Consider the following 26,997-nt stretch of genomic DNA (forward strand, 5'->3'; position numbering starts at 1 on the left):
TCCCTCTCACATTCTTTCTTTCTCTCGCTCTCTCTCTCACGCGCGCAGTTAAAAGGTATGAAAAATACCCATAAAGGTACAAACACTTGTCACTGGGCTTGTACTCCTAGCTAGCAATAAAAATTAATTTATGGTAATTTGTTTTGCTGGCAAAATGTACTTATTAGAACCTAAATAGAATATCATTGCACTTTCAGGGTACATTAGAAATGTGTTCCTTAACAACAAAACAAAAATGTACCTCCACTCTATCGTTATTTCTGAGAACGCTGAAACACACACTCACACACAACCTCAAATGCTCCCCCCTCTCATTCTCTCTCTCTCTGTCACACACAGTCATCCAGAAAGACACCGCTCCAATGCCTGGATGGATGGAACCACGGCACGCACATTATCAACAGTCTATTTAATGTTAATACTCTTTATAGTGCATTATAAATGTCAAAGGAAATGTGATAATGAAGTTATAATATAACTGCAGATTAAAATGACATACAGTTTGATGAATATATGACAATTAGCTCATGGGGCTGACACAGTGGCTCCAAAAACTAAAGTAAATATATATTTCTCTATAGGAGCCGGTTATTTAAATAAATATTTTGGGTTTACGGTATTCACACTGCACTGCCAGTTGACCAAGGCATATTTCTTGTAGAAAAAAAAATGCTCTACACAAATAGACTCTTCTGTTTGTGTGAAAGCACAGGATTTGGTAACAGGACACTGGCACATCGCACCACATGGGGGGGGGGGGGGGGGGGGGCGGGGGGGGTTATGGCTTTCGGGGGTGTTGTCATCTTTCTTTCTTCAGATGAGTCGCTGTGGTGTTTTGACCACAAAGTGGAATAAAGGAGGGAGAGAGAGAGGAAAAGGAGGGAAAAATGTGACAGACAGAAAAAGGGGAGGGAGGGTGGGAGGGAGATAAATAGAGACAGAAAAGGGGGAGATATTTTGAAAGAGAGAGACAAATAGAGAGAGATTGCTGATGAGTGGCATTCCTAAATAGGACAGTAGGACAGACAGGGGACTCAAATGTACAAGTGACACGCTGTGCACACGTTACTGAGGGAGGGAGAGTTTAACCCTCACACATACACACACACACGAATACACACCTGTTCTGTGCTGCCCAGGGCCCAAGGATTTGCTGAGAGGAGCCCAGGATTGTGTGGGAAGCGGGACAGGACGAGACAGGAGCGTGCATGGATGTGTTCTGCAGCCACAGCGGTTTGGACCCTCTCTGGGTGAGTGCTCCGAAAGACAGACAGATGCACAGACCAGGACAGAAAGATGGACAGAGAGACAGACGTGCAGGAAGACAGAAGGAGAGACATTATGGCAGGTAGATGTACAGAGACAGACTGACAAACAGAAAGATAGACAGACAGACAGACGGATGCGTGCAATTAAACCGTTGATGCACTGAAAAAAACTAAACAGAGATATAACAGCATTAATGTCGCAGCATGTGATAAAATACCTGGATGATTGTAAACGGCAGAAACGCTTGTGAAACAGTCAGTGTGTTAACAGGATAATTGAAAGGTATTTCTGCTGATTAAGTCAGGTAACGGGTACGTACACGTTTAGCCAAACTGCATGGCTTCTGGGTTCAAAGATAGAAAACGGGATGAAAAACTGCAAGTACCCGAAGTCTTACCTTAATGCTGTTTAATGAAGAAATCTGGCCACCAAAGTCCGCAAGTGGTTTCTTAGTGTCTTTGTCTGTTGTTCAGGTGTGCATTGCTGTGGCTATCTGAGACACACTGATTCACATTTGGCTCAATGGAATTCTCCATGGAAGTGAGCGTGTGTTTCTCGTTAAGTGAGATTCGGTGCCATGCATTCTGGCTGACTCACAGACTGCTGAGATTTACTGGAAATGCAGTCCATCTTCCAATGGCACCTGCCACTATAACCTCCAGGGTTATTTGAGACTATAAGCTTCAGGTGCATCTTCTAAGCTCCGATCCTGTGCCATTCAGGTCTGTACATTAAATATACCCTCCAGGTTGCTCACAGTGGCCATATTTCAGTGAAAGCCATCAGAAAATTTTCAAAATTAAAAACGATTAAAAAAACAAATAGTGCTACACCATTTTATGAAATGCTCAGGAAAATTATTTAGTTCATAGCTTTAGTTCATATAGTTAGGCCAACCCATTACAGAGTGCAAGTTTCCTAAAAATATTCCCACAAATGGCACGGGTTTCATTTTACTCCAGTAGGTTTGAAAATCAAGTCAAATGGCTGTTATTACGCGGTGGCGGATCCTTGCTTATCCCGCCACCTGTTGCGTGCTGCCCGTTGAGCTGAACACCCACAGGGCATCTCCTCAGATTGTGCCACGAGGGATGAAGAGATGACTAAGAATTAATCCTACCTTCTGATCTGGTGATTCAGCAAAAGATTTTAAGGCGCATATGATAATTAGACTCGTAATCAGAACGTGACATCTTAAGATGGCAAACAACCCGTCATTCATCTCCGGCTGGACGACCGCCCTGTCACTTTCTGAAGGATTTACACTTCCCCAGACCTCATAAAATAGCTAGCGGCGCTTTTGGTACGTTTACCGCAAAATATAATTGGGCAGCTCATTCACTGCGAAGGAATTTGCCAAACGAATGGAAAGCGATTCTCATGAACCCTTTGGCTTGTGCAACGCTGCGGTAATCTGGGGACTTTGATCGCAGCTTACTGGAAGCAGGCTGCTGATTCATTTGAAGGTGAACGCTTGGATTGGCAAAGAGCCCATCATGCACCACAGACCTGCTTCTTATAGTAGAATGCAGCTGGGTGAGGGGCTAGAGAGGTCCGGGACCTTGTGCCGTCCGTGCAGGAGGGCACTGAGGCCTGGGAGGGGGGGGGGGGGTTTGAACCTGGCAGGCTTAGTTGCACAGCGTGGTGCCAATGGGCGGGTGTGGGACACTCACAGTATGCGGTGGGCCAACACTGCATCCAGTGGCAACCGCTGGAAAACGCTCTGCATTCTGGATGTGCGCATGAAAACCGCAGAGGGCACAATTGCCCTGGTTAACCCCCGTCCTGCGCCCATGCCCCCCCCCCCCCCCAACGTCCTGCTGTAAAACAGGGATTAAAGAGGTCTCAGCAAGGTGCGGCCAGACAGAAAAGATGTTGAACTCTATTAAATCTACACACAGCCGGCCAAGCAGAAGGCACCTTTGGAACGCCAAAACCCCCAAACCCCCCCCAGCTAGAATAGCGTGTTCCCTGAGAACACATATTTGGCTCACCGCTAACCAGAGAAAAAGAGAAACAAGATTCAGGGAATTATTACATTTTGTCTATTTATTTACCGAAGGCACACCCTCAGTAAATAAGGTTGTACTTCGATTTTGAAGATTTCGCAAATAACAGAAACAATCCAATCAATTTTCAAATGTTACGATTTATTCCTCATGCCAAAACTTGCTCAACCAATCTGAAAAAAAGGTGAAAGGGCTGGAGTTAATTTGCGTAATAGAGTTGTGAGCAGAGGCTCGAGAAACCTACAGCGCAGAGATCAAACAAGAGATAGTGGCCTGCCCGAAAGCGACAGTTGGAAAACGTTAGACAACATTACCGGCATTAGTCCTCATGCCGCCAATCCCAGAGCAAAGACAGATGGATAAAGGGTGAAAAAAAAGAGGACAAAGGAAGAAGGGGAGGGAGGGAGAGAGATGCTTTACTGGAAAGTGGAAACAGGGAAATTCAGAAACACAGAGTCTTAACCCCCCAGAAAACCATCAGCAAGTGAGGCTATAAAAGAAAGAATAAACCTTCAAACAGTGGTGATAAAATCTTCCCGTCTGTAGAAATCTCGAGAGGAACTGGGCTTTTGAGGAGCGTGTCCGTCCTCCAGTGGCTGGCCAGGTGACACCTCCAAGCAGGCGCATTGGAACACTGCCGAGTCCGGCAGCAAACGTGAAGGGACTCGCAGAAAACCGCAGCAGCCTGACAGAGCACCAGACATATGTGCAGCAGAACATCTTGAGATCTGAAGTTCAAAACCGTAACATGGTTTACCGGATTACTGTTCAAGTCGTATCGTCGTAAACGTAGACCCTGTTGTATAACCTCAGTGTAAGCGTGCACGTGCACACATACATCGTGGTTAACCGGATTACTGTTCAAGTTGTAATGTTGTAAAGGTAAAGACCCTGTTATATAACCTCATTCTGAGCTTTTAAGTTAAGGGTATGTTTCTACATGGTGAAATACTTTGGTTTCACCATGTAGAAATTACAGCACATTTCATATATAGCCCCACTCCCCCACCCATATTTTAGGGTACCATCATGTTTGGGACATATCAATGTGATGTTAATGAAAGTAGTCATGTTTAGTACTTTGTTGCGTATCCTTTGCATGCAATGACTGCTCGAGGTCTGTGACCCATAGACATCACCAGGTGCTGAGTATTTCCTGATGATGCTCAGCCAGGCCTTCACCTCTCTTTTGGGGCTAGTTGCCTGAAGTTTTCTCTTCAGCATATAAAAGGAATGTTCAATTAGATTCAGATCAGGTGAATGACTTTAGCCAGCCTTGGTTACTTCAGTATTATGCTTGGAGCATAGCACCTGGATAAGATCTTACCACAAATCATACCACAAAGCTCTAAGTGAGTCAAAGACATTATTGAGGAAAGACTGTCTGAGGAAACTTCTGAGGAAGTTGAATCCTAATTGTCACGTGCCGTGATGACAAGCCTGGATATCTGACCTTTGCTTGTTCTGTGGCCGTTTGCTTTCAGGACTGGAACCGGACGTGGCACACGTCCAACCCGGACCTGACCCAGTGCTTCCAGAACACGGTGCTGGTGTGGGTCCCCTGCATCTACCTGTGGCTGTGTGTACCTCTATACTGCCTGCATCTGCGGCACCATGACAGAGGGTACATATGCATCTCCAGGATGTGCTGGGCAAAAACGGTGAGGCTCAACACGGGGGAAACCAACATCATCAATGGTGCACTTTTCTGGGTCTCCTGCTAGGGATTGGCAACCAGTCCAGGGTGTACTCCTGGCTCTCGCTCAGTGCATGCTGGGTTAGGCTGACCAGGAATAAGCTTGGTTAGATAATGGATGGAGGGATAGATGGATTTCAGGGTCTCTAAAAGGGTGATGTTCAACAGCCAGTCAGTACCAGAAGGGTCATTATACATCAGCTGAGTTTGAGGGGAGGGAATTCTTTTGTTTTCCTGTGAAAGGTATCTTCGATATGATGACAGTTTTAAAACTTGGCCAAGAGACTTTGCATCAAAACAAGTATAGGCCCATGAGGCACTCCATTTTCCTCTGACATTTCTCCCTGGTTTCCTGCACAGGTGCTGGGCTTCTTCCTGGCGTTCTACGGTTTTGTGGAGTCCTTCTATCTCCTGCTGGAGAGGTACCAGGAAATTCAGCACCACCTGGTGTTCCTGGTCAGCCCTGTCATGCGCAGCCTCACCATGGTAACGCTCCATGCATTAACCCCGCCCCCTGTGAAATTGCAGACACCCAGCATCAATTCCTACTGCGCTACATCAGCTCAGACAACCGTAATAAGGAATACAGTGTGTGTGGGGGGAGGGGCGGGGGGTGATTCCCAAGTGGTCAGACTGTAACAGCAAATAGGATAAAGGAAGTGAGTGAGGAATGGGGATAAAACTGTAGGCCAACAAGCGGCTACAGTCCCTATCTACTTATCCAAAACTAACTAACCAAGCATCCAAATTGTGTACCCCTAAAGCAGATTTAAATTTCCACCCAGAGTTACCTACAAAAATAATAAAGGAAAAATAACAAAGCAAAACAACAAAATAGCACCCCGATGGAAGGATTTGTAATCCAGCTGGGAACACCCACAACTACCTGGAGCCACCATGCAGCAAGCAGAGGGACTAAATAAGAGTAGAGGTTGAATTGAACGGACAGAGCCAAGCACACAAAATCCACTGGGCAAACAAAGGGCTAAGGCGAATAGAACAAGAAAATGAGCAAACACAAAATCTAATCAGCAAACAAACCAGAAGGGCTAGTCGAGAATTGGAATTGAACAAAATAAGGTCAAACACACAAAGTCAGACAAAGTAATCACTATCCACAAGTGCCGAGCACAAATTTCGAAGTGCGAGTCTCCACTGGTGGATGGTTTTCAAACCCAGTAACTGGTTACAGAAACAGCCAATGTGATGACAAACTGGAAGAACGAGACACACGCAGCAGAAATAAACATAAACATGAAACTTACGACAGGGATCATAACATAAGGCACCTGGCTCCAGTGTATGACTGCCCACTGGCCCCCTGTAAAAACACCGGGATAGATGGGATAGCGCTGATGGGGTAGCACTGTAATCGTGGAGTTGCTGTAGCATCGCACCCTGTGGGGCCCCTGCCATTGAATTCTGAAGCAATCTGCTTAAGGTTCCTGTGATGAAGCAACGCACAGCTGCGGATGAGATTTATGTGGGGAATAAAATGCTCTCAAAGTGTTCCGCACGCAAACGTTTGAGTAACCCTGACAGCCAGCGGCTTCTGAAAAATGCGATGGAATTCGTCTTTGAGACTCAACCGAATGCAGGCGGGTTTCGCCATACTGTCTAACAATTAAAACAATTAAAACGCGGAATGGTTTCTGCTCCCCTGACAGGCCAGTCTCCCCCCGAGGGGCTGTGGTCACCCCAGACACCAAAGTCAATATTTGCTGCCCGTTTGGGGACTTAAATTTGGCTGTCTACATGCAGATAGATGTTCACAGTCACAGCACCTCTTTAAAGAGACTTATCTATTTCAGGAGCGTTAAAGCCGTCTGACCATCCACCACCTTTGGCACGACATTACAAAACCACACACCACAAAAAAACAGCCGGGAGAGGAAACAATTACTGTCGTAAACATGAAACGTGTCCAAACAGCTGGTCCATACAAAGAGTTTCTATGAGTGAGCTTAACACCTTCATAACCATGGTTTACTAATGTACTATGTACTATGTTCCACTATTATTTATCTTTGCTAATGTACACTGGGAAATCTATAAATATACACAACTCCCTGTATCAGAGACACATTCTGGCTGTCGGTCATATTGCAGGTCCTGTGTGATAGCTGGTCTCTCCTACAGGTTCTGGTGTTGTGTGTGATAGTTGGTCTCTCCTGCAGGTTCTGGTGTTGTGTGTGATAGTTGGTATCGCCTCAGGTTCTGGTGTTGTGTGTGATAGTTGGTCTCTCCTGCAGGTTCTGGTTCTGTGTATAATAGCTGATCTGTCCTCCAGGTTCTGGTGTTGTGTGTGATAGTTGGTCTCTCCTGCAGGTTCTGGTTCTGTGTATAATAGCTGATCTGTCCTCCAGGTTCTGGTGTTGTGTGTGATAGCTGGTCTCTCCTGCAGGTTCTGGTTCTGTGTATAATAGCTGGTCTCTCCTCCAGGTTCTGGTTATGTGTAGGTGATAGCTGATCAGTCGATTCTAATGGTGTGCGATAGCTAATCTCTCCTGGTGATGTGCGTGTGACTGCTGGTCTCTCCTGGCGATGCACGTGTGACCCCTGGTCTCTCCCACAGGTTCTGGCCGTGTGTGTGATCCACCTGGAGAGGATGAGAGGATGCCGCTCGTCTCTCTTCCTGTTTATCTTCTGGCTGCTGGCCTCCGTGTGCTCCCTGGTCTCGCTGCGATCCAAGGTCCTGCTGGTTATCGAGGAGGTGAGAGAATGGTCATGTGACCCTGACGCCCAACCACACTCACGCGCGCGATGGAAACCACGCCCTCAAAAGCAAACGCAGTCGCAATCGCAGACACAGACGCAGACGGCGGCTTCCTGCTCTGTCCTCTGCTCCACTCGACCCCGCCTCACATACAGTCCGGCGGCCATTTCTGTTTCGGTTTTCTGCCTTTGCTTTACAGTGCATTCATTTAGCGGATGATCTAATCCAGCACTCCCCTGTTTCCTGTCTGTCTGCCTGCCACGCCCTGCAGCCCCGCCATCCCCCAGCCCGGGGGCTGTCTGGCGGCCTGAGCCCCCAATGAGTGGTGGCAGTGTGGCACATCGGGACAGATAGCAAGAGGCCACACACAGTCTGCACACTGCGCAGCTGTTTGCGGTCTCCCACTCCGCCCCCCCAACACACACAAACCGCACCCTTATTCATCTGCTTTCCTAGGAGCCCCCCCCCCACCCCCACCCCCACCCCACCCACAACCTTTTTTCTGTTTCCTTGACAAACACAGCAATCAGTGTCTGGAGCTGGACAGACAAGTATGTGCTGAAACGGGTAACTTCTGTACGGATACACATAATTGCACACATCCAAGTAGATTCAACACACACACAGACACATGGGCATATAAACACGAATACACATGTGCTCGTTTCTATAAATGCACTGTATACATTTATTTTTAAAATAGTTTTCACAGTCCCTGGTTTAATATAAAGTTTAGCAACAACACTAGTTCCTTTCTAATTGATGTGGATCATTTTTTTAAATCACTGACATATGTGTTTATACTAGACTGTTTTTACCCTGTTCTACAGAGAGGGGTATGGATCCTGAAATTGGTAAAGGTGTACAGTAATTACTGAAGCAACTCTTTGATTGGTTATCTGCTTCTCACCTGACCTGGTGCAGATGTGCAGCAGGACATGTCCTTGATCGTTTCCTCAATGCTGTGTATTTACTACGAATCAGACAAAAAAGGACCTGTGTTTCACTCAACCACTTCCTCCTACTGCACAGTATATGGACATGGGAATATGGAAATATGGATATGGGAAATGAACATGCACAATTTATAAAACAGAAATACATGGTTTGTGACAGAAATGGAACCTCCCGCACCCCTGGGGTTTGGCGTCCCACAGAACACTGCACCCCCGTGTCTTGCCAGGCTCAGACCGGAAACAGGCGCGTAATCACCGTCACGGCGAGCCAAGCTACCGAGGAAACGTGCCGATCGGCACATATACGACACTAACACAGCCTACAGATCTCAGAATTTCTGTCTCTGTGAAGTTAAACCTCCTTTAAATAAACTTCGAATTTATTGAGTAAGCTCATGAATTCACATAAAAACCGCCTAGTCAGATTTTATCAAAACACCTAAAAATAACAAACAAATACCAAGCACAGGACTGATTGATTTGTACCTAGTACTTGTATCTAGTTTTCTATGGAAAACACATGCCCTCCCTGCTCTCCCTTCAGGTCACATACTAAAGTAATACCGCTAAGGTCAGTGAGAAATGTGGCCATGTACTCACTCCTGCGTATTTGGAGTTCAAAGTCACTTTCTATACACCCATTGCCATCTAAAGCTCCAGCCAGAACAACAGGCACGGACAAAACCTCTCACATTCATCCTCCACTAATAACTGTTGCTTTTTCTGTACGGCGTACAAGAGTATTTTTCCTGGTGGTTGCCACTGAAAGCGGGACCGAGCAAACGAAAGAGCTAGAGAGAGCACGGTCAGGTTTGTAGAGTTCATGTTTACGAGACCTGATTCCCCCAAGTCAACCCTTGGAGATATTGACCTGTATTTATCGGGAGCCCGTGCCAGCTGGCTGGCTCTCCGTTCTTTCGTGGCTCACGTCAGGTTTGCCTTACGCGGCCTGTCCAAGTTCCATCCAGCCCCAGCCATCCCCCCTCCCTGCAAGCGCGGGCCTCTACATCTCACCACTTTAATGCTGTTTGACTTGGCCGTCCGCATTACAGCGCATTTCCCTCAGTACTGGATGAGAAAAGAAGCAGAATTGCCCATAAATGTAGGCCCTCAAAAGAGCCACTGCACCATGTACGTCCACAACAACATGCACCCGCTGGCGGGTAGTCGCCAGCTCTTGACTCTGTCCACCTCGATACGAGTCACTGAATCGTGAACTCTCTGCTCGCACGCAGATAGCGTGACTGCAAGACTCCGTCTTCATTTCTACATGCAGGATTCATTCACGTGCCTATATACAGGGTTCGGTTTCTGGCGGGTTTGGGTTCGGTTTGCGAATAAGCTTTCAACAAGTCATCGATCCCGGTCAGGTGCCGCATGACACAAGCCCCACGAGTACAGAAAGGGAAGCAGGAAGCAGGGAGCCCAGGACTAAAGCGAGCTTGATCTGAGAGGGAAACTGAGGCAACTAATGACTAACAAACCCTGGGGTTTGGTCATGATGCTGGAATTTGGTTATGACCTGGAGTTTGGTCATGAACCGGAGTTTGGTTATGAACCGGAGTTTGGTCATGACCTGGAGTGTGGTCATGAACCGGAGTGTGGTCATGAACCGGAGTTTGGTTATGAACCGGAGTTTGGTCATGACCTGCGGGGAATGAGAGTGAGAGGAAGTGACTCAATACAGGGTGACAGGAAACATGTGGCTGGGAACGTGGTTCTGGGTTTTCTCTGGAAGATCCCTGACTGTGGGTTACTGTATTTTTATGACTCCCTCACCCCTTAAATGACATATTACAGAACTTTTGTGGCAAGATTTTTTGGTTATCTGTAATGACAACTATATATACAGATTTAAGTGTTGTCCTTATTTAAATTCCCCGTTCGTGTGATGGAACTTTAAGTTCCTTGGATTATAAAATATATTTGCTTCTCAATTTCTGACTAATAGCTGAGATTTTTAAAGGGAATCATGACAGACTTGCTGAAGCCAACCTGGCGTTTACTAAGTGTCTGTGGGCATCCTGTAAATGCAGCAACATTTGAAGTAAATGTGTGCCTACGTCAGTCTTCCAGCTTTGTATAGAGAGGTACAGTGCATGTTGGGGGACGTGTCCTCACATGTGAATCTGCTTGCTCGTTTTAGGGGTAATCACACTGGGGTGCAGCACAACCCTCTTGGGGCTTCATCTGGTGCTGCAATTTTGCAGCAGATGTGTTGTGGTTGGGGAGAATATGATTGAAGGGTTTTGGTTTCTGTTCCCCTTCACAAAGATTATAGTGGCTGGGGTCTATGGTTATGACTGAACATTGGTAATAGAGAGAAAATTGCAATGGCAGAATAAATAAGGTGGTCGTAAATAAGGTAGTGTGCACTCTGTGTGTGAGCAGGGTTTGGTCGAAACGTAGTGTGTGCTCTGTTTATAAGTTATAAATAAGGTAGCATGCAGCCCACATGTAATTAAAAGTGTGTGCTATCTTACAGCAACTGCATGAGGATGGCTGGGCCAGGGTGAACTAGCAACCTAAATAGTATCTTAGCCCAGCCATTTATCTTGACTGAACCACCACACCCAAATGTGAATTCCCACCTAGATGGTTCTGGCCCACCTAGCTCTATGCAGGCCCAACTTAATGAATATTTCTGGCTCAACTGCTGCCTTACAGACATACATGGATGACTTTGGATGACTTGTTCAGCTCCTCAGGACACCTGACCTCTACTTCTGGGCCCGGCAGGTTCTTCCTTCACAACATCTGGAGAATCCTCCCCTTCCTCACCCAAGAGGCTACACAGCTACTTGTCCAAGTCCTCGTAATCTCCTGTCTGGACTATTGTAACGATTCACTGGCCTGCATACCAGTCTTTGCAGCCAGTCCAGATTGCTGATGGCTGCCTGGTCTTCAGTCTGCGGCTGAAAGTTCAGACATGCCACCCCATTTTTGAACACCCTTTGCTGGGTTCCGGTGGCTGCCTGCATTCCATTCAAATCCCTCGCAGTGACATACCAAGCTGAAAATGGCACCGCCCTTTCCTATCTGCAGACAATAATTACATGATACACTCCTGCCAGATGTATGGATGTGGAGTAGGCATGTGCTGAGTGTTTAAGCTATATGTAAGGTAGGTGTGTGCTCTGTGTGTACGTTGCATGTAAGGTAGGCATGTGCTGTGTGTTTAAGCTATATGTAAGGTAACGTATGCTGTTTGTGTTGCAGGGTTTTTCAGAGGATGCTGTGCGGTACCTCTGCTTCTTCCTGTACGTCTCCCTGCAGGTGGCACAGCTGGTGCTCTGCTGCTTCTCTGACCCTCCACCAGACTGTGCCAAACCCCCACTGGGCAAGGTCAGTCACCCGCCTGTACAGACCATCAGAACCCCATGCATGTACAAGGATGGAAATGACACCAAAAATGCAGTTTGAACCAGCATGTTTTGCTGGAAGCAGACTAGCTACGAGTTTTAGTGAACACATCGAAAGCTCAGACCCAGGCAAAAAGGCCATGGGCTCATTCCAATTGCTTATTTTATCTGTCCTTGTCTCCACGGTCTTCGCCTGACCCAGAAATCGATCGAGGTCCACCATCTTCATAGACATTCCAACCCGTTAAATGCTCCTTAAAGGAGCTAGCAGCAAGGAGCTAGGAAGCTCCAGAAGGATGCTTGAGCAAGGAAACAAGTGTATTTTTTTCGGAAAGCGTGACATGTAAATTATCGGCCTGTGGATCCACCTCCCCCTATTTGCCACGTCTGTAATTGACATACAATAGCTTCAAACTGACGCCTGAAAGAGCAAGGACACTTTCAATGCTTCTGTCCTCGCATCTTTTCCTTGCTTCCTTTCCTTGCGTCCTCCAATGGGTGGAGCTAGGACCTTGGAAAGGATACATGGAAAGGAAGCAAGCAGGTTAAAAACAAGCACCCTTGGAATGCACCCATAGTTGTGCCAGTTTTGAAATAGCTGATGTGGCCAACCAAGCACCTTTCCTACACTTATTGTTTTCTTCTGTCCCTCCCTCCTACAGAACCCCTGCCCGGTTAGCAATGCGTCTTTCCTGTCCAAGATCTTCTTCTGGTGGTTTGGTGGGTAAGTCTCTTTATTTCATTCCTATTAATAAGAAATGACATATAAATGTAATATGGAAATGATGTTTTAGAATACTGATGCCATTTTACGTGGAAAAAGGTGAAAATAAGTAACTGGCTAACCTTGAAAATTGCAGTACATATAATCTCATGTCAGCATAATGTGACCTATACAATCTATACTACAATATGAATATTACAGTATGAGTATGAATATCAAAGTAAATACCTTATAGCATGTGGTATTCAATCTGACATATGAACGTTGTCTCTCCGCGGGTTGCCGTGACTCCCGAAGGCTAGTTGTTAGGGGATACCGCTCATCCCTGCAGGCTGAGGACCTCTGGAGCCTGAGAGAGGAGGACACGTCCGACCACATCCTCTCTGACCTGGAGCAGGACTGGAACCTGCAGCGTGCCAAGCTGCAGCAGTGAGACACACGCTATTATTATTATTATTATTATTAGTAGCAGCACTAGCAATAGTAATTGTAGCTGTCGCAGTAATAACAGTAAAGGTGGTAGTAGCAGAGACAGCATTCAGGCTCTATTAATGCATTCCCCTGTTCCCCTCTCCCTCCTCCAGATGGGACAGGCCCCCGGGTGGGGCCGCGGGCGGGGCTGCAGGCGGGGCAGCGGGCGTGCCTCTGCGGCCCTGCCTCATGGAGCAGACGCTGCTGCTCAGGAAGCTGCAGATGGAGCAGAGCTGCGGGTTCCGCCTGCTGCGCACGCTCGCCCGCCGCTTCGGGCCCTACTTCCTGTCCGGCGTGCTCTGCCTCGTCCTGCACGACGCCTTCATGTTCACCATCCCGCAGGTGCTCAGGTGAGACAGCGACCGACCGGCAGCGCCATACGAAAGAGACAGACAGAGGCAGAGACATGTTTAAATTGATTGGTGGATGAAATATTACATGTGTCAGGGGTGTGGGCCTCCCCCCAACTTTTGACCCCCTCACTTTTGATTTTAATATCAGCAAGTCATTCAGTGTTGCATTGATAATTCAGTGTTATAAATCATGACTTGCGCTGCTGACTGGTCACCCAAGCCCAGAGTATAGAGGATGTGAATTTATAGCTGTGATTCAGTGTTCCTGTTGCTGATTGTACTTGTCTCTCTGTCTGTGTGTGTTTGTGTGCGTACGTGTGTATGTTTGTGTGCGTGTGCATGTTTTGGTGCGTGTGTGTGTGTGGCACACTCTGCAGCCTGCTGCTGGGCTTCATGCGAGATGAGGACGCCCCCTTGTGGAAGGGTTATTTCTTTGCGGCACTTCTCTTCTTGCTGTCCAGCCTGCAGTCTCTGTGTAACCATCAGTACCTGTACACCTGCTTCAGTGTGGGTATGAAGGTGAAGACTGCAGTCATGGGCCTGGTCTACCGCAAGGTATCCACATCTCACCCACTCCTACCCATCAACCCCCCCTTCCCCCCATTGACATTTGCAATTATGTTGGGATTGTAGTTTCTGATATTGTTGATTAGGTTCTGTTGAATGGAGATTGATAAAAATTCTTAACAATATAACTAACAGCCTTGCATTGGTTTCTGCAACATACATAACTCCTATTACATTGAATCTAATAATAATAGCTATCAGAATTATCTTAACGCTGATAACCCCGCCCTCTCCTCCAGTCGCTGGTGCTCAGCAGTGCTGCACGCCGCACATGCACCGTCGGCGAGGTGGTGAATCTGGTGTCGGCCGACACGCAGAAGCTGATGGACTTCGTGGTGTACTTCAACGCAGTGTGGGTGGCTCCCATCGAAATCGCCCTCTGCCTCTTCTTCCTGTGGCAGGTACGCCGCGGGCTTTACGCAAAAAATAACACCGATGTGAAATTCCACAAACCGTAGAAGGAAAAGGCTATGTACTCATCTCCATGTCAATATCAGACTGCACACATAAAGGGACGGTTCACTTTCTTTTTCAGTTGGTCCAGACAGTTCTCGTGTGGAATGCATTTTACAACCTATTATCTTGCTCTCAATTATTTAAAAATCCATCTTCTTGCTTTAGACTACAAATCCACAGTCATAATGCCTGCCTAAACCAGCAGGCCGTCAGAAACTCTGCAAGTATTTTAAATATCCTTCATGGCACACAATAACTGTCTGTGCCAGCAAAAACATACATTAAAACTGAAATTATATATTTTAAACTCCAAAAAGTGAACTCTCCCTTTAACTGCGGTTACTGGCACAATCTCTCTCTATGTGGTATTTCTGAATGTAGTAAAATGTATTTTTCTGTCTCAGGAAAAATAGTTTCAGTGTAAAACAAAGCAGGCTAAAGGTCTTATTGACGCTCTTCAGGAATCATCGTAAAAAGCGTAGACTTAGGCCAGAGAGGTTAGTAGAATGTCGGCGACTGTAACGCCTCTCACTGTTTCTGCGTGCCTCGTAGCATTTGGGCCCATCTGCCTTGGCGGGGATCGCTACCGTCATCATCATATTCCCCCTCAACGGCTTCATCGCTAAGAAACGGAGCAAACTCCAGGTACTGCCGCCGATGCTACTGATGTAGCGGCGTGAAAGCGCTCCCTCACAGCGCTAACTCTCCTTTCAGCACTGCAGTTTCACCCCGATCGTGTCTCACTGTGGCATTCGACCTTCTAGCGTCTTATTTGGCTTGCGTCTGCGGCTTGTCTGTGTTTTAAAACCTTTGGTTTCAATATGCCGTACTGCCTGCTTTCACTTTTTTCACGTGCTGAATGATTTGTTGTTGCTGTAAACTACAGCTGAGTTCCTATGAGCTAAATTCTCTTTCCTCTGGTATAATTCCCCTGAGGAAGTCTTTAAATACTCAAGCTGTTTTTATTAACATCGCTGGGGTTTATTTTAACTTCTGTTTAAACAGACTGAAGTCAGCTACATTTATGACTGTAAACTGAATAAACTTTACCCTGTGGTTTATTATGATATTATGATTTATCACTTTAAAATGTACTTCTCTAGCTAACTGCCCTGTGATCCTGTTTCTTTATCACTGTCCCAGTGTCTCAGGGTCTCAGCCATGTATTTCAGTATTTCTCACGTTTTATAGCTGCATGCCTGCTGAGGTTTCACACCCCTCAGAGGTGCAAAGCAGTCATCTTCCACTCTGGGCTTTGAACCTGTATCCCCCTGGTGGCTGTTCCCCTGCAGGAGGTGCAGATGAAGTACACAGACGGGAGGATAAAGCTGATGAACGAGATTCTGGGCGGGATTAAGATCCTGAAGTTCTACGCCTGGGAGAAGGCCTTCAAGGACAGAGTCCTGGAGCAGAGAGAGAAGGAGCTGAAGGCGCTCAAGAGGTCCCAGATCCTCTACTCCATCTCCATCGCCTCTTTCAACTCCTCCTCCTTCCTGGTACGGAACCCTCCGGAAACATCCAGCTTCCCAAGCTGTGGGCTCTACACCCGCGGTATCCAAACGGGCTAGGGACCCACTGGTGGGTTGTCATAGGGGCTGAGGTGGCTCAGGAGGAATGACACATGCTATGTCCCTCCCACAGATGTTCACACTGACTTGACTGTGATTCAATCAGTTTTGGAATATAGATAAGGCAGAGCTACAGTACATTTGGGTCATGGCCTGGAAATGTTTGCAATCTGTTGTATGAAACTTCTTTACCATGACTTTGTAGTTCAACGCTACGTTTGTGTTTAGTGTCCACTTGTGTCACCGTAGTGTTATGGGCATGGCCTTCAGTTTGGGATTACTGCAGTGGGTACACTTATTCTCAATTAGTGAAGGTTAATAAGCTGCACACCACTCTTTTATAGATAAGGCATGTCTTGTGTGACACTTATAATGATGACATAACAACAGTAGGAGTCATTATTATTATTATTATTATTATTATTATGAAAGGAGAGTATGTTTCTGACAGTCTTTGGTTGTTCTGCTCAGATTGCCTTCGCCATGTTTGGAGTCTACGTGCTGATTGACAGTCGGAACGTTCTGGATGCACAGAAGGTCTTTGTATCCATGGCCCTGATCAACATCCTGAAGGCACCACTGAGCCAGCTGCCTTTCGCCATGAGCACTACCATGCAGGTGGGGTCAAGGGTCAGAGGTGAAAGGCCTCCATTTACTGTAGCCTTAAATGTGTGCTTTTAATATATACATCTTTATTACTTCAACACACCTTTAAAAAGCTCCCTGATATATGAACTGACTTAGCTAGCCCTGTGTGGGTGAATTTTTTCCAACAGCACATATTTAGTCATGAAAGTCTTACATGCAGTGCTTATCTAGCCATAAACTGTGCTCATTGCCAGAGAGAAATCTGATATTTCACTCCAATCAATTTACTTGTGGTTTGTCACTGAAGGAGTTAAAGGTTGCTGTAATACCTTGTCTTTATTATGACATTGATTATATAGCATTGATTTTATACCTCATCCAAACATTGTTGTCCCAATTATTTTAGGCTATTGTCTCACTCAAGCGCCTTGGAAAATTTCTGTGTCAAGACGAGCTCAAAGCAGACAGTGTGGAAAAGGCTCCCTACTCACCTGGTGAGTCTCCTCCACTTCCTGCAGCCAGCCATATGACTGTTCCAGTTTTCTTCTTGAAAGCTGAAAATACTCAATTTGGAGCTCTCTTTTGGGAACATTCTGGAACATTGAGGAGCATTTGGAAATTTTGGCCAACATTGTCACCTATATAAGATATTTTAGAGATATGAGAACTTGCAAGTGTTCTCAAATAAAATCAAAATTGTTAATCGGGATGTCTGGTGAAACCACTGTCTAGTTCCACTGTGAAAGCATTTTCTCTCTCCTTCCCTCTCTCTCTGTCACTCACAGAAGGAGATAGTTTGGTGATAGAGAATGGGACATTCAGCTGGTCAAAGGAAGGCCCTCCATGCCTCAGGAGGTGAGTCTCAGCATTATAATTTTATAAACATACAAACCAGCAAAGTAGAACCTCGCTCTCACCTCCTGTGTATTATTATTATTGTTATGTTCATAAGCCCCTGCAGAGTGGTAGCTCACCACTGCCCCCTGTGTTGCAGGGTGAGTGTGCGGGTTCCGCGTGGCTCACTGGTCGCTGTGGTGGGGCACGTGGGCAGTGGGAAGTCCTCTCTTCTTTCCGCCCTGCTCGGGGAGACGGAGAAACGGAGCGGCCATGTCACGGTTCGGGTACGAGCACCTCCTCCTCTGCTTGGTATTTGTGAGAGCTGTCAATCAATGTTAATAATAGGACATACCTCCTGCTTGCCTCTTCCCTCTGTGTGGAGCTGTCAGTCAATCTGTATGACATAAAAACACAACATCAGAAAGCACTGGCAGAGCAACACACACATACATAAAAGGGCCTACATACCAAAAATAAAGACAGCCGTTTGAGACATCAGCTTTTGCCAAGAAACACTGTGTACTGTTTCAATGAAAAACTGTTGTGTAAGAGACTAGATGATGTAAAATGAAATAGGTTAAGATGAAAGTACACCACACTGTTTCTGTGGTGTCTCATTGATCTGCGGTTCCTGTGAATGCTTTGTTCTCTGTGTGCTGGTCGGTAACTGATCTGGGATCTGTTGGGCAGGGCTCTGTGGCCTACGTGCCCCAGCAGGCCTGGATCCAGAACGCCAGCCTGCGGGAGAACATCGTGTTCGGGTGCGAGCGGAAGGACAGCTGGTACTGGAAGGTGGTGGAGGCCTGCGCCCTGCTGCCCGACCTGGAGATCCTGCCAGCCGGAGACGCCACTGAGATCGGGGAGAAGGTCAGAGCAGTGCCTGGGGCTGTAGCCACCATGACTGAGCAACATAGTAATGACTGAACCACTCAATAATGACTGAAACTGATGAGAATAATAGATACTGTTTGGTGTTCCAGGTGATTTTTTAAATGTCAGTCATGCTAATTACTGTTTCCCAGTCAGACTGGTATTCTCGCAGATCTGTCTGTTTGTGCCCACCAAAAGGGTGCAGTAGCAAAGTTTTGCCACTAGAGGGTGAGTGAACCAGAGAGGACAGGGTAATGCAATGTATGAGTTCTGTGATTGGCTTGTTGATAGTTCACGCTGGTGTTGTTCTTTCAGGGGCTGAACCTGTCCGGTGGGCAGAAGCAGAGGGTGAGCCTGGCGCGGGCGGTGTACTGCGACCGCGCCGTGTACCTGCTGGACGACCCGCTGTCCGCCGTCGACGCCCACGTCGGCCAGCACATCTTCGACAGAGTCATCGGGCCCAAGGGACTCCTAAGGGACAAGGTGACCCCCAAAACACTGTGGATCAGAACAGACTACACACCGCTACCACTGACCAACCTGGACACCATTACCACACACACCATTGCCACTGACCAGCGTAGCTGGTACATATGTAGCCCCATGAGGCAGCCATATTTCTCACTCCTGCAGTCATCACATGGATTCACTTCTTTCTTAAATTTCCAAATTAATTCCAGGGTCTACTGGAGCTGGAGCAGAGTGTTCCTGATCCGTATTAGAATAGACATGTGCTCTGTAGTTAGCATAAACTGCATGTAGTGCACAGACGTGTGTCCAGTAGTTAATGCAAACTATGTTGTATGCGCAGACATGTGTCCAGTAGGTAATGTAAACTCTGTGTTGTGTGTGCAGACATGTGTCCAGTAGTTAATGTAAACTCTCTGTTGTATGCGCAGACGTGTGTCCAGTCGGTAATGTAAACTCTGTGTTGTATGCGCAGATGTGTGTCCAGTCGGTAATGTAAACTCTGCGTTGTATGCGCAGACTTGTGTCCAGTCAGTAATGTAAACTCTCTGTTATATACACAGACTCGTATCCTGGTGACCCACGGCCTCAGCTTCCTGCCCCAGGCCGATCTGATCCTGGTGATGGTGGACGGGGAGATCACGGAGATGGGCTCGTACGCCGAGCTGCTGGCGCGGCAGGGGGCCTTCGCCGAATTCATACATGCCTTCGCCAGCAGCGACAGTAAAGAGAGCTCAGCGCACAGAGGTAAGACAGAAGAATCACTGTTGTTGCTGACAGAAGCTGAGGCAGAATCACTGTTGTTGCTGACAGAAGCTGATGTAGAATCACTATTGTTGCTGACAGAAGCTGAGGTAGAATCACTATTGTTGCTGACAGAAGCTGGTGTAGAATCACTGTTGTTGCTGACAGAAGCTGGTGTAGAATCACTGTTGTTGCTGACAGAAGCTGGTGTAGAATCACTGTTGTTGCTGACAGAAGCTGGTGTAGAATCACTGTTGTTGCTGACAGAAGCTGATGTAGAATCACTCTTGTTGCTGACAGAAGCTGGTGTAGAATCACTGTTTTTGCTCATAGAAGCTGATGTAGAATCACTCTTGTTGCTCACAGAAGCTGATGTAGAATCACTCTTGTTGCTCACAGAGGCTGATGTAGAATCACTCTTGTTGCTCACAGAAGCTGATGTAGAATCACTCTTGTTGCTCACAGAGGCTGATGTCCAGGCTCACTCTGCAGGATCCAGAAAATCGGCCTCGCGACTCAGTGTGACAGACTTCATGCCCTTCTCCAGAGACCTCTCCCACGAGCAGCTCGTTAGGTACTGAATCCCAGTAAGAACAGCCACATCTGGAAAATAGTACAAACTTCACATATTTTAAAATTTATAAATAATATCTACTGTAATATATATAAAGTGCCTATGTTTTTTTTCAGATTTTCACAATGTGTAATTTCACAATGTAATATACACAAACAAGAACATGTAGGGAAAGTGGCCACATGTAGATTTTCTTAAGCAGGTATGCAAATTCGAAATATGTTTAGAATCTGTTTGAACATGCTGTGAATTTCTGTTGTTGTTGAGGGGCTGTGGGGCGTAATACTTCACGTCTCTTTAGCTTTTTTAAAAGCCTGTGATTGACACGCACGTGCTGGTGTTTTTCAGCGGTGACACGAGCAGCACCAGCCTGCAGAACACGGACTCCGTACCCGAGCCGCACCAGGAGCTGGACCCAGGCGAGACCGGCCGACTGACCGAAGCAGACCACGCCCACACGGGCCGGGTGGGTACACAAACGCTTAAACGCTCAGAGATAAATAAATATAAAACTCTGTCCTAGCAAAGTGAAGTAGCACTGTGAGGTAGAAGGTGCCATCCTTTGGGTGATCATTTAAGCAAGGACCCGATTCGCTGTTGTCATTAAAGATTCCATCGCAATTTTTGTAAGAAGAGGGATGCTAACTCTGGTGTCCCGGTCAAATTCATCCCCCACATCTGACTGGCTACACAGTCATTTGCATTCTTTACCCATTTCATCCCCTAGTTCACACATTTTAAAGAGTTCTCAGTTCAACCTCTTGGTTACATAAACTGAGTTCAGTGTCTGATTAAATGAAATTTTTTTTTTAAATTCAGAAAAAAAACAATTAGAACTATTCTCAATTAATAACCCATTTTAATTCCAGCTATGGCTGGCAGTGTGGTGCAGTGGTTATAGAATCTGACCTGTAACATCTCTGATTTCTGTGGCTCATCTCCGCCCCCTGCAGGTGAAGCTGGAGATGTACCGCGAATATTTCCGCACGGTGGGCCTTGCGCTCATCCTGCCCATCGTCTTCCTGTACGCATTCCAGCAGGCCGCCTCCCTCTCCTACAACTACTGGCTCAGCCTGTGGGCCGACGCCCCCGTGCTCAACGGCACCCAGACCCACGCCGGCGTCAAGCTGGGCGTGTTCGGTGCTCTCGGCTTCGCGCAGGGTAGGTACGGTTACCAGAGACCAGTCCGCTGGCTGACATCAGATAGCAACAGTTTGGTTAGCGGGATTGATTAGCAGCGATTGTTTATCAGAAATCATTTAGCAGTGACTGGTCGACCGCAGCCTGTCTGCGCAGATCGGTTAGGAGACACTGGTTAGCACCAATTAGTGAGCAGAGATCAGTTAGCAGAGACTGGTTATCAGCAATTAAAGGCAATTGGTTAGCAAAGATTAATTAGTCGGTGAGACTTCCTGATCGTACAGCAGCCACTGTCTCATACAAACCAATGACCTTACATTTTACAATAGAAACAATCAGTTATCGCTGGTAAACAGTTTTGTTTTCTAAACATTTTACATTTTAAACATTTCTAAACAGCAGCCAGCTATTGTTAACAGTGTTATTGTTATTTATTCTTTTGTAAAGAGTAGCGTCTATTTTTGTGTGGCATGAAATACACGATTGTTTTCGCGTTCAGGGGTTTTTTTTTCCTGCCGTTTATGGATAATGGGTGACTGGCACTGCATTTCAGGGGTGGCCATTTTTGGCACCACGGTGGCCATCTCGGTGGGCGGGATCATGGCGTCCCGCCACCTGCACCTGGACCTGCTGAACAACGTCCTGCGGTCGCCCATGGCGTTCTTCGAGCGCTGCCCCAGCGGCAACCTGCTCAACCGCTTCGCCAAGGAGGTGGACGCCATCGACTGCATGATCCCCGACGGCCTGAAGATGATGCTCAACTACCTGTTCAAGCTGCTGGAGGTGTGCGTCATCGTGCTGATGGCCACGCCCTTCGCCACCGCCATCATCCTGCCCCTCGCCATATTCTATGCGTTTGTCCAGGTATGTGCAACGCTTTTAGCCTAGGTACTTCAGTCCAGTTATGCAGTAGACTGTATCCTCCTAAGACCCAGCAATTAATTTTAATTAATTAATAAACCTGAGTCCCTGGCCTTAATTCCAAGAACCAAACGACACTATAAGGGTCTTATATTTTCACTGCCACAGATTTTTGTCATCCAACATGCATGTGTTATGTCAAAAAAATCTAAATGTTCTACCAGGTTTCAGGAGGATATTAAAGGCAAACTCTGCTGTGAAATGCAGGCCAGTCAGTGCTTTGGTGATTCGTTTGGGTTTCCCTTGTCAGTCAACTTGAATGGGTGGAGCCCGATCCACTGTCCTGAGGCCTTCACAGGCTCCTCCCCCTCTGTCTTAGTGGCGCGCCAGTTTGTTACCACGGTACCTGCCACTGACGTGCGCCGCTCTCTTCCTGTTGCAGAACTTCTACGTGACCACTTCCTGTCAGCTCCGCCGGCTGGAGTCGGTGAGCCGCTCGCCCATCTACACGCACTTCAACGAGACGGTGCAGGGCGCCTGCGTCATCCGGGCCTACGGCGAGCAGCCGCGCTTCACCCGCGAGGCCGACCGCAGGGTCGACCTCAACCAGACCGCCTACTTCCCCAGATTCGTGGCCACCAGGTCAGGCAATGGGGAAAAAAACAATACCAATGTTTCATCTGGCTTCTTATTTCAAGATTTTTCTTATAACGAATAAGATTTTTACTTACTTAAGTTTTACTTATATGGCTGCTATCCTGTCATTTCATGTCTTGAAAGCCAAAAAAACTATGGTTTTCGAAAAATATAGTGGGAGAAAACACCTCAAGCAATACATCCTAAAATTATATGAAAATCATGGTTTGAGATAAATGGGAGTCATTTAATAAGTTCATTTTAAAGAGAAAACACTGCTGGAATTTTCTTAAAATAAAAAATACGAACACATAGTTCAATAGAGTCGCCTTGTTGCTGAGCTTATAAGGCATGTAAACCTCTTTATTATTAAAATGTATGGGGAGTACTGAAGTTTGCCCGGTGCTGTGCAGATGCAGGTGTTGCGCGCATGCGCTGGTGCTAACCGTGTGCGCCCCATGTACGCAGGTGGCTGGCGGTGAACCTGGAGCTCCTGGGTAACGTCCTTGTGCTGGCGGCCTCCGTGCTCTCTGTGATGGGCAAGGCCAGCCTCAGCCCAGGCCTGGTGGGATTGGCTGTGTCTCACTCCCTGCAGGTGAACACCCCCCCACCCTCATTAAAATGCATCCCAATCTTAGCTCAAGATCACCCCTCAGACACTGATCCCCTCTAAGCCACTAATCCCTTTTCAGAGATGTCACGCTGCAGCGTTTATATATCTCACTCATTTCTCAAAGTTGTTTCCGTGTGATACTGTCGTGAAAACAATTTCAAGTTGTGTCAGAGCTAGTAGACTGGCTGCTAGCCAGTAAAATAAACAGTTAGCTGCTAATTGGTGATTCTTATTTATTATCATGATCCATTTTGTCTTCTACTTGTAGCTAATCTGCTAGCACTGCCACCGCATTAAATCATTTCTACTGCAGTAAATATTATTATTTTTTAACTAGCATAATTATAAACCTAAAGTGATAATATTTAGTTCATATTATATTCATATACTAACAATATTATCTGCGTGTGGTATTCCAGGTGACTGCGATCCTTAGTTGGATTGTGCGCTCCTGGACTGATGTGGAGAACAACATCGTCTCAGTGGAGAGGGTGAAAGAGTACGCCGACACCCCAAAAGAGGCGAGCGTCTGCCCCCCTAAAACTCACATACCAGCTGCCTGCACATATAAGGGTTAAAGGCGTATCTGTGGGAGCTTATCAAACAGAGGCCCAGGGGAAGCTTATTGGATGAAAGCTCAGCTGGACGTAATGAGCACCAGTTAACCTGCCCTGATAGGGCCACACACTGGACTTGTACTTGTTGCAGTCAACCACAAATATTCTCAAAGTTAAAAGTTTTCAGTATTTCTCATTCAAATCACATCCTTTAAGAACGGCAGGCACACAAATTGGAAAACATTTTAAAACTTGCTGATAATGATACTTATAATGATTGTCTTTTTATGCCTATATACACTAATATGAGTACATTTTATTCCAAACTATTTTAATTCACAATCGATGTATTTCATTTTAGTAAAATAATTTTGCTGAGGCCTTGTGCGTAGTTAATATTAGTCAGTGATTGACAGTACTCAGTGTAGCACACACCCATTATGGTATTCATGAAGCCTCATGCTCCTCTTTGAAGATTGCATTGTTATGTTTACATACACACTGTTGTTCTGACCTGTTGTTGTGGGGTCTTGCAGGCAGAGTGGACCATAGAGAGCAGTAACCTCCCAGAATCCTGGCCTCAGACTGGCACCATAGAGTTCCAGGATTATGGCCTACAGTACCGCAAGGGTCTGGACTGGGCTCTGAAGGGAATTTCTCTGCACATCCATGAGAGAGAGAAGGTCATTACATGATTTTAAAAAAATACAGAGAGCTCCATTATGTTTGGGACAAAGGCTTCTTTTGTGATTTGACTCTCTACTGTTCTGGCTTCACATTTCACCTGCTCTTTTCCAGGTTGGGATTGTGGGCCGGACCGGAGCAGGAAAATCATCTCTGGCCCTCGGAATTTTCCGGATCTTGGAGGCTGCCAAAGGAGACATTTTCATTGACGGAGTCAACATTGCCAAAATAGGCCTCCATGACCTGAGGTCCCGCATCACCATCATTCCACAGGTATCACAAGTGTCTGCGTGCAAGTCCACAGGTGTCATATGTAACGTTGAGTACATGTAACCGTGTAGCATATGGAGTCTGTGTGAGAATATGTGTGTACAGTATATTGTGTATTTTGTGTGTAAACAGAAAAAGGAGGTGTGTCCTGATTCTCTCTCTCTCTCCCAGGATCCAGTCCTGTTCTCTGGCTCTCTGAGGATGAACCTTGACCCCTTTGATGCGTACTCCGACCAGGAAGTGTGGAACGCTCTGGAACTGGCCCATCTGAACAGCTTTGTGTCCAGCCTGCCCAACAAACTGAACCATGAGTGTGCAGAGGGGGGAGAGAACCTCAGGTACTCCTCACCTGCCATACCTACAACCCCATGGAACACAACCTCTCGCTTATAATAAATATAATATTTATATAATATGACCAATGTGTTTTGATATGAAAAACTCCAGAATGTAAGGATTCATTATTCAGAAATGTATTCAGATTTAACATTTCTCTCTCTCTCTCCCTCCCCCTCTTTCCCCCTCTCTCCAGTCTGGGTCAGCGCCAGCTGGTGTGTCTGGCTCGTGCACTGCTGAGGAAGACCAAGGTTCTGGTTCTGGATGAAGCCACGGCCGCCGTGGACCTGGAGACGGATAACCTGATCCAGTCCACCATCCGCAGCCAGTTTGAGGACTGCACCGTGCTGACCATCGCTCACCGACTCAACACCATCATGGACTACACGCGGTGAGCCTCGTGATCACGCTAATGCTCATACACCCGCTCTGCCTCATATCAACATTAAAGGACCCACTGTACCTCATATTCATATTAATGCTATACCCTCTCTGCCTCATATTCATAATTACATTTAAACCTGCAACACCTTGTTGTAATATTTTCATACTCTCTACACCTCAAAAAAACATGTATTTTGCCTTTCAAGCCACTATCTATGGAAAGGTCATTCATAAATCCAATGTGCCTTATATTCCTTAAATATATGGGTATGCCTGATTCATATTAACATTAACATATCTGCTGTACCTCATATTCCTATTGTTATACAACTATGCGCAGTAGGCAGCGTGTGCATATATTAACGTGCGCGTGTGGATCCACAGGGTCATCGTCATGGAGAGGGGTCACGTCGTGGAGTCAGGCTCTCCCTCACTGCTCATCGCCCAGCGCGGCCGCTTCTACCACATGTGCCGGGAGGCGGGGCTGGCCTGAGGGCGTGGCCTGGAGCAGGAAGCAGGTCCGAAGCCGACGATGTAACGAAGGCTGTGACGTCATCCAGGCTCAGGAGGGGTCTGTCAAAGGAAGGTGCCACGCTTTGAGTCGCTGTCCAATCAGACCGCGGCACAGACACCAGCAGAGAAGCCGGGAGAGGCCATCGGAAGCAAAGGGACTGGATGAGGTCACCGCATTGCCTCGCCTTAAACTCGCTCACCCCGCCCACGGCTTGACCTCAGGGGACCTGCGGGGCGGGGTGGCCCGGCCGGGACCGGCGAGGGCGAGGCTCCAGGAATGCGACCGGCGTGTTTACCCCGGCGGTTTGGGGAGGCACGCTTGGAACGGCGTCCCCAGCCGTTACTGTTTACACTGGCGTGGGTGGCATACGAGCGGGTGACACACGATACACACTTCACACAAAACACCAGGAAAGACCGAGGGAATAAAACCTTTACAATACCCCACCCCCCCCTCAAAAAAATATCCACCAGTCTGAAAATATTCTTTTCATTCCTCCCTCCTCGATGTCAACTTGGTCTTTTTCTTTTGTTTTAATTTTTATTTTTTTATATATACAATAAACATATTTGATGTGCAATGTTCACCTCAGGTGTTTTGTATCTGCGTGGCCTGTGAGCTCAGTGCCCGCACCTAGGCCTGTTTTTAACAGGAAGAGGCAGGGCGTGAGGGGCGTGGCAAAAGAACCCAACCAATCGGCTGCCTCATCTGCAGCAGCTCACAAAAGTAGGCTGACGGCTACAAGTGTTCCTGTGACGTCTTAAACAATACAAA

General features: G+C 46.9%; 1 protein-coding gene across 1 annotated transcript; it reads left to right on the forward strand.

Annotated features, from left to right (window-relative positions):
* Nucleotides 1–951: 951 nt before the first annotated feature.
* Nucleotides 952–26,733, forward strand: LOC118216555 (multidrug resistance-associated protein 1-like). The gene is made up of 31 exons (XM_035397831.1): nucleotides 952–1,250; nucleotides 4,763–4,939; nucleotides 5,335–5,460; nucleotides 7,550–7,687; nucleotides 11,866–11,991; nucleotides 12,671–12,732; nucleotides 13,030–13,161; nucleotides 13,317–13,553; nucleotides 13,934–14,111; nucleotides 14,363–14,524; nucleotides 15,132–15,224; nucleotides 15,872–16,075; nucleotides 16,619–16,765; nucleotides 17,142–17,229; nucleotides 17,521–17,590; nucleotides 17,730–17,856; nucleotides 18,263–18,439; nucleotides 18,758–18,925; nucleotides 19,474–19,657; nucleotides 20,120–20,228; nucleotides 20,577–20,694; nucleotides 21,182–21,389; nucleotides 21,922–22,232; nucleotides 22,672–22,871; nucleotides 23,334–23,460; nucleotides 23,898–23,999; nucleotides 24,572–24,718; nucleotides 24,834–24,992; nucleotides 25,161–25,327; nucleotides 25,522–25,716; nucleotides 26,094–26,733. Exons 1-31 carry the CDS (start codon nucleotides 1,209–1,211, stop codon nucleotides 26,200–26,202), a joined length of 4,590 nt encoding a protein of 1,529 aa, XP_035253722.1. The 5' UTR covers nucleotides 952–1,208; the 3' UTR covers nucleotides 26,203–26,733.
* The last annotated feature ends 264 nt before the right edge of the window (nucleotides 26,734–26,997 follow it).

Source organism: Anguilla anguilla, chromosome 17, assembly GCF_013347855.1.
Source record: "Anguilla anguilla isolate fAngAng1 chromosome 17, fAngAng1.pri, whole genome shotgun sequence".
NCBI lineage: Eukaryota > Metazoa > Chordata > Actinopteri > Anguilliformes > Anguillidae > Anguilla > Anguilla anguilla.